The sequence below is a fragment of the Neopelma chrysocephalum genome, unplaced genomic scaffold (genome assembly GCF_003984885.1).
Source record: "Neopelma chrysocephalum unplaced genomic scaffold, ASM398488v2 Primary Assembly neopelma1_24, whole genome shotgun sequence".
Taxonomy (NCBI): domain Eukaryota; kingdom Metazoa; phylum Chordata; class Aves; order Passeriformes; family Pipridae; genus Neopelma; species Neopelma chrysocephalum.
Window position 1 is genome coordinate 22,111,630 of NW_020897693.1, and position 16,964 is coordinate 22,128,593.

The following is a 16,964-nucleotide window of genomic DNA, read 5'->3' on the forward strand; positions in this document are numbered from 1 at the left end:
CATAACTAAGTTAGTATATCTCCCGAGTGTACAGGAAAGCAGTGTTTTATCTTTAATTTGCAGCAGAGCCTCAGAGCTGTAACTCCTTTTTTCACAGGGGTTATAAAACGGGACTGTATTAAACTTCATAAGTAGCACTTCCAGACCTTGTCTGGTACTCTTAAGTACAACTCTAGGATTTACAGCACATTGTGTGCCTACACAATGTTCATAAGTCATGCCATTGCCTCTTGCTCAGAGCTAAATAACAGATACTATCACTGAACCAACATCTCTGATCCAGTGATGTGTAAGCATATGGATGGTGGGATGAGTTAATAAACTAGTCTTTGAGAACAGGGCTTCTGAAATAGAAGAAATGCACCTACTGTCACTAAGTTGAGTGTCCAGTCTCCAAAAGATGACAGTTGCAAGCAGCCATGGATTTTTTAACTACTGTGCTTTTAGAAGCTAATTCAAAATTTAACTTCACTTAATTCACTGGTACATGGCAGAAGAGAAAGGGCTGAAGCACTTCCAAGCGTGTTAAGTTGCCTGATAACTAGAAGTGTTAAGTCAGCAGAAACAGAGCCCATTTTCATCATGATCCATCCCTACAGACAGGGCAGGCTGGCTATCAGGAACTGCAGTATCAAAATAAGAGCTCCTGTAGACTAAAAGCTGTTCAACTTCCACAATATGTCAGCACTTCAACCAGGAGGCTAGAGCTGTCTAGACTGCCTTCAGTAGCTGTCCCTCATCCAGACTTGACCACCAACACAAGTGACTAAGTCCAGCTCCAGCCATACAACTGGCAGACAAAATTTGTCAGTCCAGCCACAGGAGTTGTCTGGCTGTAGCTCACAGTAGGCCAAACCAACACATTCAACACATAGCCAGGGATCAGAAAACGCGCTCAGACATGAGCCTGGAAACACAGACCACAGAATGGATGCAGCATAAATGATTGTTTTGTGGGCAGAAATCTGACTGGAAACAGGAGGCTGTTACAGCTCACAAGGATCCAACTGAGCTTGTCTGTTGCCTTTAACTGCCAACAATCTTAACTTAAGCAGCGATTCTTCTACAGTTAGGATAGACTTTTTTTTTTATAAAATTACTACATTCTACTTAAAGCTTGTACTTTCCACAAAATCCTGCCAAAAGGAAGCAAGCAATGCAAGGAAAGTAATACAGTTTTATTACTGCTTTCAAGTGTAAGGTCAATAAGTGCTTGTGAATTGCTACAGTGGCATAGTCTTCATGATGCTTTGAGAAACAATTTAGTAAAGGCCTAAACCCTCAGATTAAAATGCTAGAGAAGTTGTCAGATTCTGGAAACTTAAAAATATATATTTCTATCCTATTTGGGGATAGTTTGTGATCAAAATTACTGGCTGCTTGGTGTCTAGCTAAAGACAGAATTTAAAAGACATCAGAGAAAAGTTTTAGCCTTGAGCAACAGTAAAAAAACCTTAAGACCTAAGAGAAGTCAAGTTTTGATCTTTGACATACAGCCCATTTTCAGCATGGTCCATCCCTACAATCAGCACAGGCTGGCTATCAGGAACTGCAGTATCATAATGAGAGCTCAGGTACTGTAAAAACTGCTCAACTTCCACCATATGTCAGCATATAGAATATTTAAGTAGACAAATTCATTATTTGAGCAGTAGCTTTTCTCTGAAGCCAAACTTATTTTCATCAGGGTATGAAAGCCTGGGACCTTGTCCACACACAAGGATGCAGACCATCAGATCCAAATGTTATATAGGCGCTCCTATAAGTTTCCCGAGTCAAAGCTTGCCAGGATATACAATAACTGACAGTCCTTTTTCAGAATTATTCAGTACCAAGACCAGTAATGGCTTATCATTAACTGTGTCTTCTCTTCCCCTTCCAAATGGGGAAGATGAAAAGCCAGTCCCTAGGTTTGCGTGTGACAGCCCTGCAGTGTCATGTCAAAATTTTTAGAGGCTCCTCATGGAGCCAGAACTTACAGAAATTAATAGCCTCTAGATGCTTGAATGCATGTGGGATTTAGCACTCAACTCATTGCCAGAGAACCTGCATCAATATGCCATGATCTGAAGTACCAGAAGTGTGTAGAAGCTAAAATCGCCAAAGAACTTTCCCCTTCCTCACTATGGAAGTCGCTTACTCCCTGTAAGTCACACACATGCCTGCAAAGCAGCTGTTTACAAACTGTACAGAACTGCAGTACTCCAAAAGTAAGGGTACTCATATGGAAAAAACAGAGTAGCACAACCAATACTGAAATCTACATTCACATGGGAACAGAACTTGAAAGTACTCAGTCAATTTGAGGCTACATTGTAAAAAACTTAAATGCGCAGAGCAGGATATATATTAGACTATATCTCTGATATTGCTGAAGGGCACTGGCACCTTTCACAGCAAAGCCATACGCAACCTCTGTAAGACATCCACGCTGCCTTGAAAGGTATTGAAGCAAGTGACTTCAAGGTACAACCAGTTTGACTGATGTGAACTTCATGTTGTTGGTACTTCCACAGAAGCATAGCAAAACCATTGTTGACTCTGCTGGGAGATTTACAACCCAAGGCATCATTGCAGAAGAAGCAATACTGGCCAACAGTACAGAACCTGGTCTGACCACCTGTATTGTGTTTACATAGTAAGGAAACACAGTAGCAGCATGGTGCAGAGGCGGTCTCTGTGAGAAGTCAGGGGCTGCCCTGTGCTGGACACATGGTTCCACAGCACACCCACTGCAGAGCAAAAACAAGCCAAAATATACTTAAAAGTCAAAATGTCACATGGTATGGGTAGCAGGGCAGGAAGTGAGAAGCCACAGTATGATCAAGATGAGTGCAAGAGGTGCCCTAGATACCAAAGTAGAGATTCCTCTGCAGCTCACAAAAGAGACCTTGGAGGAGCAGGTATTGCCCTGCAGCCCATGGAGAGGATGCCACAGCAGAGCTGTTGGACATTTCCTGATGGAAGCTGCAGCCCACAGAGAACCCATGATGGAGCAGATATTTTCTGGAAGATCGCAGTCCATAAGAAAAACTCATGCTGGAGCAGGGGAAAAAGTGAGGAGGTGTCTGGTGGCTGGGCAAGGTCAACCAACCACACAAGCAAGGACAAAAGCAGATTGCAGATTCTAGGCAGAATCCTCACACTCCAGTCAAGAACTGCCCTTGCTGCTTGGTCCTGTGGATAACTTAGTGCCAGCTTGCTTGTCATAAGTGAGACTTAAGAAATAGAGGGGTGGCCTGAAATCTAGAAAGGAAGCTTTCCCTGGCGTAAGGGAATAAACCAGCAAATAAATCAACCAAGTGAAGGAATAGGGAATTAAGTGAATGCAAGTGATAAATTACAGTTGTTTAATTTTGTCATATTATCTGACACCAAATCAGTTTCTGAGCTCTCCTGTCTTTCCAGAACTGTTAGCCTTCTGGACTGATAAAGAAACGTCTGCCTTTTTTAATTCCCTTTTCTAGCCTAAGAGCTTATATTGCAATTACCAAAGTGGAATACAAGCTTCAACTGAGACAGACACTTCCCCAATATTCATTCAGCTCTCCACAACTGCCTCTTTAGTAGCTTGTAGTGTCTGTTGAATCGCCACTGTTTGACCTTTAAAGTGGAATGATTTTATAATCTTACTCTATTTCCACAAAAAACTTTCCCCAAAGGGGAATCACACTTAAAGGGAAGCTTCCTATAAAGTCAAGCTCACTGTCTGAAAGCAGTAGGTCCAACTAAAACTGTTCAAGCTGAGCAGCCTGCATACAGCACTAGATATAACATCGATGTTGCCCTATAATATATCTAGAGAGATTCCCAAGAGCCAGCTGTACATTCTAATAACCCCCAACTGAGAACAAGATGACACTGGGTACCACCAGCTTCCTCCCCAAAAAATACCTAAGATGTCTCTCCCTAAATTAAGGGGAAACTTCTGTTGCTTTCCCTTCACTTCAGGGATCTGAAGCTCTTAGCCAAGTGCTCAAGATCAATAAGAAACCAGGACAGCAGCTTGACAGGAGTTTCAATTCAAAAGATACTGCAGCAGCTGCTTTATTAGGGAAAAAAAAAAAGGGCAGAGTGGGGGAAAGTAGAAGAAAGTACTCCCTGCTCTCTGGGTAAGAAATGCTTCCTGAAACTCTGTCCCTTGCCTATTTTAAGAGGTTTCCTCTACTCAAAGTCATCAAATCCTGATTTCAATTTAGTATAGGGCATTAACTAAAATAGCTTCATCAGTGTCAGCATTTATAAATGCTGTCTTCAGTTAGTATCTTGTTGAATCCAGTAGTGACTTCATTAAGATGCTTTGTGTAAACAAAAGGTGTCAATCACCTCACAACAAAGCAGAAGCCAAGAGAATCTTGTATTTTTACATCAGCATCTGTTAGTGAAACAAAAGCCACTAGCAAGTCCCAGTAAAGCAATTTTAGGTAAGTATTGTTCTACCCATCTGAACACTGGCATGAGATTTAACAATATTATCTCTTCTCATTTGATCCTAATTGGTTGCCTTAGGAAATGCATGGATATGCATGAACAGTCTACCATACACTGAAGAATTGACAAGCTTGGCTTAGGTTGTTTGTGGTAATCCCTAGGTTTGCTTTCTAATAAATACTAACCAGAGACAAGCCAAAGATAACACCCTGTTTTGTCCTCTTAATCAGAGGTGACCTCATCATGTCTATCATCAGCCTTCTGGCACTTCCTGAATACAAGTGCCTGTATTCTCCACAGTTTCATGCAAGGTGAAGACAAGGAAAGAGAAGTGAAAGTAATCTTTAGCTTTTGCTCTGACATGCTGCACTTAATCATTGCCCTGAAAGGCTGGTTATATTTCCACACATGTTTATCAATGCTGAACAAACTGAAGCAAAATATGTCGGGCGGAATATATATGTGCAGTTTTACTTTATTTACTTGCCCTGATGATTTCCAAAGAAAAGCATGAATTACTGAAACTGGACACACCTTTACCAGGAGGAAGGCTTCATGCAGGGTTCAGCAAAATCTACCAAGTCCAGAACTGTTCTCCCACTCCCGTTGTCCTGTCTGAACAAAGGCACACCCAGAGAGTATATATCTTGGAGGGAATGAAGCAGATTTTGACAGGAGTCTAGAGACAAAGAAAAAGCTAGTCAGAAGCTTTTAATTTATAGCTATTCTGAAGGTGGCACTATTAGTGGGCAGGTTAACTTGGAAGTAGTTACAGTAGAGGCTTCCCACTCAAGGTCAGATGTGGAAACTTTCTTAAGAAAAGCAATAACGAGCTAAAACACAGCATGGGTTTACCCAAGAAGGTGTCAAGTTTAACAGGAAGAACAGTTACTGTGATGAGATACCTACCTTCTTTAAATATGGAGGGGGGGGAGGGGGGGAAGATGCATTTGTAACTCAATATTCTTTGCTACAGAGAAAAACTTCCTGAGAACTGAAGTTAGACTTTCTATTTGGGACTGTCATTCACTCAGCAGCATAGTGTTGCGTGGAGTTTTTTTTAAAGTTTCAAGTAAAATCAAATCCTTCTCCTCTCAAATTGCCTGGGATTTTACTACTGAACTCTTCCAATCTGTTCTGGGTCTTCAACAGGGGACAAAGGGAGAAGTCCCTGGATTACATGAAGCAATTGTGGAAGCATTTTTCGTTTTGTTTACCAGCAGAACTCAAAGTAAAACTTGAAGATTTTTAGGTAAATTCTTAGAGTTCCAACAGGAACTTAAAAAGTTAGTTTACTTCTGACACCAGCTATTCAAGCTAGATCAGAGTCTCAAATCTTTGGGCTCAAAGTGTATTTGTCATACAATAGGGCCAGATCCAGAAATGTTGAAGGACAGGTTTTAAGAATGCTCAAATTTACTTAGTGTGGTAGATTTTTTTTCCTCCAACTCAGTTCCAGTTTCAGCACCAAAAAATCCTAGTGTTCTAGCAGACATACTGCATTTTTCTGAAGTTCACTCTTACAGGCAAAACTCCATTTGGAAGTTAGGACTGATTTTTTTTTAATTACTTTCACACAGGAACCACACACACAAACCAGGGTAGCTTCATCCTCCTAGGATAAAAGCTAACAGTTACACATTATACCTGTTTACACACCAACAGATTTTACAGAACAGTGCAGATGAGTTAAGGTGCTTTGTCCTATGGGTGCTTTTATATCCAGATTAGAAATCTGCAAAACATACACTGCAGTATGTTGATGAGCAACAGCTAATTTCAGCTCCAATACTGCTGCCAAAGTGCTTCAGGTGAAGAAGCACTTTTGTGGTAAAGCAAAGCTCAACTTCTGTTCCCAATCCAGCTAGTTTGGAACTCCTTTAGGTACTTACTGTTCACAACAAAAATCCTGAAATTTAGATAGCCTCACTGACAACTGAGGTTGAAGACAAGAAAAGCATTAGCAGCCATACTATCACACTGATTGCTCTTCACTCTACATCCTATTTGCCCTCAAGAGACACATATTCCAGTGACAACATGGCAAAAGTTTAACTTTTGTAGTTATTTAAAGATCCATTAGCCACATTAAATGTAATCCTGTTTTTTTAGAATGTACATAACAGATAGGTGAGCTGTGAAGTTCAAGGGGAGTTCCTATAGTTAGATTTTAACAACTCTGCAAGTTTTAAGTAGGGTAGTAGTTTAGGTCCTTAATTTAGAAAAAGAAAACCACCATCAAGTTGGAGCATAAAGCACTTCTGGAGTTTGCTGTGAAGAGAACACTCAGCCACCTGGAAGTTTCTGAAGATAAGCACCCAAAACAAAAAATTTGGGCTGACATACTTCCCCATACTTCCAGACAACGGGTTTAACAATCATTAATATATTACCAGAGCAAAGTATGTTTATGTCCATTTTGTAATCTGTAGAAATTGCAGCTACTACTCCTTCTACAGTTCAAGCTTAAACTGGGAAGGTAAAGTAGTTGCAAGATCAGTTACAGCTTTGACTTTCAACCCTGGACCTAAGGGTATGATTCCTGCTCCTAGAAATACTGTCTGTACCTATGCAATAATAAAGAAGGAAAGATATCCCACAGACACTGACAAAGTCAGAGGAATGCTGGTGTAGCGACCCTGATAAAAAAATCATAGCAAAATTCTTCAATGTTTGCCCCCTTTATGGAAAGCATAAGACACATGTCAGGTAGCACAGTCACCACTGAAATACCTTATACCACCATTAGGTATTGCCTATCCAGTTAATCAATATTGCTTTGTCGTCACTTCAGATTTTTACCCACAAAGCTGCAGGACAGCAGAATAACCTGAGGTCTTTTGGTACAGCAGCCAGAAGCACCATTCTCTTACAGTCAAGAAGTAAACTCCTGGACTCCTACACACGTGCAGTGCATTTAAGAAATCCTATCCCATGGCAACTGCTTTCAGAAGTTAAAGCTCTAGTAGGACAGATTTCTGCATCTAGCGTAATTTTCAGGAATATTTCAGATGATTGCAGCTAATTGAGGGCAAATAACACCACCAACAGCAGCATTAATAATCCAATTGGCTACAGTTTACTACAACAGAAAGGCATGGCAGCATTTACACCCAATCCCTTACCAGACAGAACTCCAAAGCCTTGGCAGTAGATACTGGTATTGTTTTTAAGTTAAAAGGGTGGATCGAGTTCTTCTAGATTTACATACTTTTAGGTTAAAACACAGAAAGGGAAATAAGTCAAGTTAATCTCTAGAACTGTGTAGCAAAAAAACAGTGTAGAAAAAAAGTCATTGCATGAACACCCCTGTTCATTTTACACATACCAGTCTTACAGATTTCTATGTTAGAAGTAATTTCCTTCCACTAAGCCTGAGAAGTGTACACATTAAAGCTCACATTTCCCTAATAAGCTTGGAGTAGATAATCTTCTAGCGTTCCAGATGCATATTTTTAAAAGCTACTTTTGTACATAGCTTATCTACTTTTGCAACACTTGTCTGCTCACTTTTAAGAGCAGAGGAATAAGCCAAATGCAAAACTCCAGGCAGAAGCCAATGAGTTATCACCATTCTGCATGGTAACTAGACCCAAATCAGAAGCTGCTTCTTGGCTCAGACAAAAACTTCTTTATCTGGCTAGTATCCACAAACTCCAACTCATTTAATATCCTCCACTTGGAAATTACACCCAAGAGCTTCTGGCTTTTTAGTTCTTAACTTGCACCTAATTCTACCACATATTTGTTTAAGCCTAAGTGTAGACTGAATGTAAATCTGCTTCAAAGAAATAGGAAGGAAAATGGTTTGATGTACTAGCTAGAGTAGGTTCTTTAATCTTCATGCTACTCAAGGGAGTCTATGCTGCAACAAATGATTATCATTCTATCTGCTTCTGACTAGAATGTATATGGTACACACAGAAGCAAGATTTAGAGATAGTGTACATCTGGACATCTTTCCTAGGCATCTGTCCCCATATGTTGTATTTTAAAGAATGCCACTACTTTTACCATGCCTTTACCACGTGTTTTCATGTGAGGATGCTTCCCTATCTATTTGATTCCTGGTTCACTCCTCCTCCATACCATAGGTGGTAACACTACTGCTTCTGCAAGCCATGGTAGAACATAAGATAAGCCATAGAACATAAGATAGTTACCTTTACACTAAGGCTGTATTGGATTGCTTTAATTTGCTGGAGTGTCAAACCCTAATGTATTAGAATTACAACTGAAGGATCATATGATTTCAGGTTCTCTATACAACCAAAGTTCTCATTGAGTTCCAGAACACTTGGTTGAGATTATAGAACAAGCACTATTCCATGCATCACAATCCTAAGTATAGCAGCTAAGCTAGTGGACTTCCTTAATCAGAAGGTAGAGTATTGCTTCCCTATGCAACTTAAGTGATTAATCTCTGTCACGGAAGAGAACAAGGATGAACAACATTTTCCACATTCCTTCTAGTCTATGACCCAAGCAGTGGTAACAGAGGACTGGTGGCCAAGAGAAACTATGAAACAGAATCTGCCCACTAAGTGTTTGGAACCCTTCCTCCCTATTTGAGGATCAGCACTTCCCTCTGGATACAATTCCAACTATCATTAACTGGACCAGTGGCCAAGAAAAGCCTTAGAGAAGCAAGTTATTTCCTCTGCCCTACTTCCGCATCTTTCTTATCCATACACAACTTCCCTTCTACTTACTAAGATTCTTTCTATCAAAGGCTCTCCCATGGGAAAGCCCTCACCTTTATCAGCCCCTCAACCCCAGCTTTAATCAATAACTCAGTGGCACAGAAACAGCAGGTCAAATTACATTCTTTCACTTTGCCATGAGACTGAGAATAGAGAAAAATTATATTACACCAATGCTCTTACAGCAGTGAATCAAATTTAACTTCAGACCGACAAGGGCTGTCATGTAGCTTACAGAACCAATCTCAATAGATTCATAGAATAGAATCTCAATAGTCTATACCTCCCACACAAAGAATGATGTGCGCAAACAATCCGCTTCTTTTCCCTTAGCTATTCCAAGTCAAAGTGCATGAGGCAAGGCAATGCAGTTTACAGACTGGCACATGGTCTGGGTCTATACTCAAGTACTAATCACTGTGGTACTCTGTGGCAGTTACTCAGGTACTGTTGTCCTGCTAACACTCATCCATCTTCTTCATCCAGAGCCAGCAGTTGTTCCTTCAGAACTCCAGCCCCAGCCCAGGAGGGGAGTCTGGGTGCCCATGGCAGAGCAAGTTATCTGCCTACGCACACAAGTTTCTGTATGACTTCCTCCACCTGCATGGAAGAGTCTGCCAGTAGCACCGGTGGGTAGCTTGTCTAGGCTTTGCTGCCAGACTCTACATGCCAAAACCCTGAGCCAAACTTTAATGAGGCAGCCTCTGTTCCTATAGTAGCTAGTGTTATTTTCCTATCTCTAGGCACAGACCTTGGGGGGAAGTACCTAAGTTTGCTCTCATTTCACACCTACCACTCAGTTCCCCACTGCATAGCTACGTGCCACTCCAAATGAAAACACCTGTCAGTGGGCCCTCAAAAGCAGCTGGCTCAGCCACAAGCCAGTGGGAGGCAAAAATGCACAAACCCAACATGCAGGCATATCCTACTGAGCAGGCTACAGCTGGAAGACCACCAGCAAAGAGTTAGACAGTGCAGGCAGTTGGAGGCTTATGGGGGCTTCTAGGCCACTGCTCTGAGGACAGAAGCACAGCAGAAAAATCTGACAGAATCACAGAGTGGGTAAGGTTGGAGGGGATGACGGTGAGGCCATCTGGTCCAACCTCTCTGCTCAGGCAGAGTTATCCTAGAGCACATTGCACAGGATTGCATCCAGACAGTTCTTGGATATCTCCAGTGAGGGAGACAGGACACTATTCCACCAAGGGTGTAACCCCAGGCTGCTGCTGGCACCTTAGCACCATACAGTCAGGCCCAGGCCAGTCTTAAGACTACCCTGAAAGTGTCACACAGACTAGAATGAATCCCTTCATAAGCCAAAGCCAGTTTGCTCCATCACCACTCCCGATGCTGTAGGGACTAAGATACCATAGGCAGGCCCACTATAGGAGGCAATGTTTTCTTTACCAAACAAGCAGATGACCCTTCTCTAACGCTCATGAACATTGCTAACGCTATATACATTGTTACTGCAGCATCCAACAGGAGCCTAAGTTGCATCAGAAGGCTACTGGGATAAGGAAAAAACCAACCAGGAAGTGGGGCGGGAGCCTGATTTCAAGGTAAGGCCTCATCCTGAGGAAGCTGACTGCTCTCAGGCTGAAGAGCTGCTGATAGCCTACATGAAGCCAAATACAAAGAGCTCCTTTATAGGCTGTCTGGTTCTCACTGCTCTGAGGGAAAACTTTACAGCCTTATGTAACTAGCTACATTTTCCTGGTTTTATTCTCCTATAGCTACAATGCTCCCCCCAACCCCAAGGGGGGGGGGGGAAGAGGGCAGAATTGTGTTCTCAGTCAGGATTTTGATGCCAGAATACTTCCTCCTCATACTTACAAGCAGTAAAGTCATCACACACAGAAAGCTTTACATGGCTCACACGAAAGCGGCTGAACACAAGCTGTAACTGCTCACATGAGCCAGTTAGAAGAGGGAGACAGTTACATACCACTTTCATCACATCCTGGTAGTTTCTCCGTGTAAGCCAAAAGCTCACACCTTATCCAGAAAGGTCCACTGTGGAGGCAATATACCCACAACAGTGGCAGCCTTCACTGTTGGGGCAAGAACTTCACAAAGAGAAGAGCTTCTCACAAACAAGCATAGGAAGCTTTAAGTCCTACCAATGCAACGCCAATACTTAAGCTTGTAACACAACAAAAAAGTAGGCTTCATAGTTTAAGTCACAACAGGTGCTACTCTGCCAGAACATCACTTGAAGACCAAAGCAGTAAACTACTCCCACTGCACACCAAGCCTGACTCAAGGTTTGCTGTGCCACAAAGTCCCTGGATGGTGCATTAGCACCAGAGACTTCATGGCAGCTGCTGGGGGACTCTGACAGGAAGCCATCACGCAGTCATACAGGACACTAAGTGTGACAGTCAGCACAGCAGCCTTGAGAGATTAACTTCGGTTTCACCTGTACTGCTTCCATGTTTAGCTTTTAATGTGAGCATAAAGTTTATTGTGTAACACTTAACTGTACTGTCAGATGTGCCAGCCCCAGAAGAACTGGGATTCAGCAGCCAAGTAAGAGACAAATGGGGTTTTGTTTGTTTGGGGTTTTTTTGACATAGTAATGTCGCAATTAGTTTGAGATGGCAGGATAAGAACATCTAAGATATTTAAATAGCAGTATTAATATTTCAGAGCTACTATACTACTGAAATGAGTTTACAGTCATCTTACTAGTTGCTTCAGGCCATCTGGAAATGCAAGAAGCCAAGACAGCATCTGCTCCTTACTGTGAAGATTACCTTAGCACATGACTAGTGCTAGAAACTGGAAAACTAGTCCAAGAGGTTATCATTGTAGGTGTTCCACCAGCTACAGGGTTTGCTGCCACCACCAGCAAAAACACATGAGCAGTTTCTTTTTCTGTACCAAAGCTTTTGGTGGCCAGAAATCTTTCATTAATGGCACAGCTCATTTACATGAGTGGAAATAGTCTTGTAGCCAACTCTGAAGCTCAAGCAGTTAAAACACCAACTCTAAAACTACACAGAACAAGTCAGATCCTACAGTGTTTTTCTGTTTAGAACAGGACCTGCTGTTCCAATACTAAAGTATTGGAACATAATGTTTTAATAGTTCTCTACACAACAATTAATCTTGTTCTTCAACATAGTTGCATAATGTTTTAAAAAACAAGCCAGATTAGTTTCTTTGCTACATATCAAGGAATTCAGCTAACATTAAAGGAGCAAGAAGAGGGAGAAATAATAAGTATAGCTCTATATACAATCAGAGCTTCCCCTTTGGTTAAAAACTTCCAACCAGAACAGAATATCTGTACCCAAAAGCTGTTTGCCGTAGAGTAAAAAACCTGTCCTATTAGGGGATGCTTTACTAAAGGCTTGCCTTTGGGTACTTATTTCTTCATTAAATTAATCTCTCCAACTGTAAGGAAATCTAAAACATTAAAGTGCTTCAGTTGTTATCAGTGTAGACCATTGAAATGCAGTGTGTTGATTAAGCTCAACCAAAAACCAAAATTCAGTCATTGAAAACCTATCTAAGTTTCACTCTTCTATTCTAGATCTCCATCGAATGAAGCCCTCTGCTTTACATTTCCATCATATGTGCTTTTGTAACTTCTTCCCACCATAAAAAAATACAGTCTCCTTAATTTTGGCAGGGCATGTGTAAAGACACCTGCTTTGTGGAACCCTCCAAGTGGGGCTGCAGTGAACACATACCAGAACACACTCCTTGTGCCACTCCTTGGCGCAAGCTGCAATGCTGCTTGCTCCTCCACAAGGAATGACAAAGCTGCAGGAGCCTTTTCAGCACTTTTTTCTTATTTGGTATTCCAACTACTTCCAACTAGTAGCCAGCTGCAGCAGGGAATTCCCATTGCTCTGTGGCACTCCAATTTATGCACTGGAATTTGTTGATATCTTTACAATTTTATTATTTACCACCTTCCCTTTGCAACAGCACTGAACTGTAAGATCCCACCCACCATGCCTTTCAAGGAAGAATATGACGCGTTTCCATGCATGAAACTAGGAAGCAAGTTATAGTGACTTCCTGTCCTCCTCTCCCATTTTTTAGTCCTCTGCAGTCACTGGAGGGGGTACAGATCCCCAGTCTTCCAGAAATCCAAGCCCATTCATAGGACAGCTTTTGACTGCTGCAGTCACATTCTGCTCCTTCTGCAAGCACCCACCATTTCTCTGTGCTAGTATTTGTCATTACTGCCACCAAGAGTTTTCTGCCATAAATGAACCAAGTTCATAATGGTCAGGAGTTATACTCAAAAAGCAGGAGGCCTACAGAGATCTGTCTCTGAACTAGAAAAAACAAAGGTCCCAATTAATTGTCCAGATGGAGGAATACAGAGCTTAGTGGCACAATCTATTTAAGCTGCTGTGAAAGAACACTGCTTAGATGCACCACACAGTAGGAGATTCATGAGCCAGCCCAGTCAAGCACTCCCCATCTATCACCTTGGAATCAAGGAGGGGGAAACAGCAAGACCTGGCTTGTCACACAACTCCAGATCTCATGCCAGCAAAGAGAAAGAGGCACACAGGAAGATAATATGATAGAAAGTAAAGCCTGATTATCTTTTTCCATCCTTCAGATGGACAAATACAGTCAGTTGATCACATCCACAGTGTTCTTCTGAGCTACAAAACTAGAAGTGACCAGGCAATTGTGTAACACAGCAGAAGCTTTTCTAGAGTCTGTCAAGTGAGGGAACAAGTCACACAGTAGCCTTGGGCTTCCAAGTTATTTCTAGGACAAGGTATTAGACTTAATATGGGGCTTCATTTGGAGCAGCTGCTAGTAAGTGTCAGTTGCCAACAGCATATGTGCAAAAGCCAGATGTTTCCTGCAAGTCACTGACACTTACCAAGTCTAAGGAATTCATGTCACTGCTCATAGTCACTATAACAAGAAACAGCAAGATTCATACACCTTTTGAGAGCCAGAAGTTCCTCAGCAGACCTGTAGATACTAGCTGCACTTATAATTTACCTTTGTATTCAAGTAATTATCCTGAATTCACTTCATCTGAAAGTTTCATCCCTTATTGGCACAAGACATGTAGATACACCTATTTCTCTTCAATACCCCTAGTTTTTCATCCTTTTCTGCAAACAGTAGCAAGCCATACTCCTCTGCGTATCTATTCAGTTACAATGCTGACTGCCTAGCTTAGAAGCAACACTACAGTAGCAAGAGGGAAAAGCAAGGAGGAAGATCTGAAACTTGCTTCAAACGTTATTGTTGGTCATTTAAATTCATTGAGGATTAAAAAGCTGCTGTTCACCTTTAAAAGCATTTCATCTTGTAAATATTGTAGTTCTAGTGCTTACCATACAGAAAAGAAAATGTTAAAGGATAAGTTTCACACCTAGCAACTGAACACCTACAGGATTTGACCCCCAGAACTGCAACACTGACACACCACCGTCACCCACGCAGGGAGGTTTCCTGACAGGAAAACACTCTTGATCACAAATCAGCATGAGAAATACATACCAGTGTAACTTGGTAATAATAATTTAAGAATTAATAATAAAGAAATGTTTGTGTTCATTGGAATGGCACCTTTATACTAATGACAACTTAACTAATCACTACAAGAGATGAAGCTCAGGGGCTTATATCAATCAACATGGCTGCAAACAAGTAAACTAAACTCCTCACCTTCACATGTACTTAATCATGACACTTCGAAGGGCAAAAAGACAGACTTCATGAGTTAAACACCTTGGAAGTTCACAGCTTTCTATTTAGGACCTCATAAGTTAAAACTTTAAGGCACATCTTTCCACAGACCTGTAGTTGCTAGTGCTCATAACTGATATTCTCCCCCAGTCATGAAGGGAGAAATAGCAAAGTCAGCTCACTTACTTCAAGCAAAAAGTAAATCACTAGTCCTTTGTATTTGGTTTTCCACTCTCCTGAAGTAGCTCCCATTCCAAGAGACACAGCATAAGGAGCGATTAAACTGCCTTGTAAAGTACACTATATAAAAATGGCATATATGAAAACTGTTTGATATACAGGCTTACTGTAAAATTATGCACTGCCATCAGGAACTTTTTTATTTTGTTCTTTGTTTAAATTGATCTTCATTAAAGCATTAGATATCAGTGCTGATGAAGGGCCCTAGTCATCCAGCCAGACTCTTATCACCTCAAAGCTCCTCTCTATTTGGAACCACTCCAATTTTGAGGTTTATGCTTGATATGGGGTAATACAGATATATGCATAAGCACTCCTGTGTTTCCTCATATTTTAAAGCAGGTTTCCAATAATTTATGGCACACAACAGTTCTGACTTAGTTCTGTTCACACTAGTTCTAACAGTTGCTATTACACATCTGGCCATAAAAGAGGCTACACAGCACAGCTGAACACAAGGACATCAGTGCAACCGGTAGTACACTTTCATAGCTCAGAGAAGCATTTAATAGCCATCATGGTCAAACAGCACTTCAATTAAAAAAAAAAAAAAACAAAACCAGAAAACAGAACATTGCACTGAAGTCCCTTGTTATATTTCAGATGAGTAGGGATTCTGAAGACTCCTGATCTTGCCTAACCATGATCTAAGTTAATTAAGTGCTACATTTCACAGCATTTCAGACTGGTAGGTCAAGAATGCACATGGCCCAGTGCATCCAACATGCCTGCAGAGAGATAAGTTTGTCCACTTACCCAGAGCGGTGCTTTCATTGCAGCATTGGCTGAAGAACAGCTACTGTTTTGCAGCTTTATAATTGAAAGCTCTCATGCTACTCCGCAGTGGTGCTTCAGTGGTAGCACTCACTCACTGGGAGAACCATATTTAGAAAAGATGTTGGGTTCTCCCCCAGAGCAATGTAATAGTTTGGTAAGTGAAATTAACAGCCCCAGTAAGAGTCAAATACTGTCAGATTAAAAAAAAATAGAGCTAGACTCCTACAGGGAGAAGTCTGGGCTGAAGGCATCAAGCTTTATTGCAGGGATTCATTTAATCCCTGCTTGGGAACATAAAAAAAAGTCCTAAAGCTATGTGCGGGGAACAGGGGCTACATTAAATGCAAGACGAGCAATATAAAGCCACAGCCTGCCAATCTCCCTCCTCCCGTGTTTTCTGCAATAAATACCAAGAAGTTAATAACGGTGTATGAACTTCGCGCAAGCAGCCGGCACCCGGCTTTTAATAAGCGAGAGGGGAGGCCCTTGCGAGGGTCTGCGCCGGGGGGCGCTGCCCCGACGGCCGAGGCTCCACCTGCGGCGCTGACAGGGCCCGGGGGCAGCGGGCCGGGGCCAAGGCAACCTGCCGCGGCGGGGCGGCAGCTCACTTATTCACTTACCCGGGGCCCCGTGGCTCGGTGGCCGCGACCCTGCGGCAGATGCACCAGCAGCAGCGCCAGCAGGAACGGGCGAGCACCCGCGCTGCGACAGGTCCGCGGCACCATTGTCCCTCGGGGGGGGTGGCGGAGCTCTGCGGCCACCGGCAGCAGCTCTGCCGAGCGGCGGCGTGTCCGTGTCGGGCGGAGCGGCGCTGCCGGTGCCGCCACAGCAGGTTACCCGCCCCGGCCATGGGGATGCCGCTTATAAAGCCGCGGCGGGGCGGGGCCGGGCGGCACTGACCGCGGCAAGCACCAATAGTCGCGCGACCGCCGCGGGCCGCAGCCAATGGCGGGGAGGCGTTGCCGCCCGCCCCGCCCCGCCCCGCGGCCCGGCGTGAGGCGGACGGCGCAGGTTGGCCGCGGGCAGTGGCACTGCCGGCCGGGGGCGCGGGGCGGCACTGCCCCGGGCCCGCAGCATCTGGAGCCCTCGGCGGCACCTGGGCGGGTGCCGGGCAGCGTCGGCGGGGCT

At 42.9% G+C, this 16,964-nt stretch overlaps 1 protein-coding gene across 9 annotated transcripts in view; it reads right to left on the reverse strand.

The window, feature by feature from the left end:
* SMOC1 (SPARC related modular calcium binding 1) overlaps positions 1 to 16,640 on the reverse strand; it is a 132,970-nt gene extending 116,330 nt beyond the window's left edge. For all 9 annotated transcript variants that reach the window (XM_027707814.1, XM_027707796.1, XM_027707789.1 and 6 more), the window contains exon 1: positions 16,457 to 16,640. In XM_027707814.1, the coding sequence (XP_027563615.1) occupies positions 16,457 to 16,561 (105 nt within the window). In that variant the 5' untranslated portion in view covers positions 16,562 to 16,640. The remainder of the gene's footprint in view (positions 1 to 16,456) is intronic.
* Between the last annotated feature and the right edge of the window lie 324 nt (positions 16,641 to 16,964).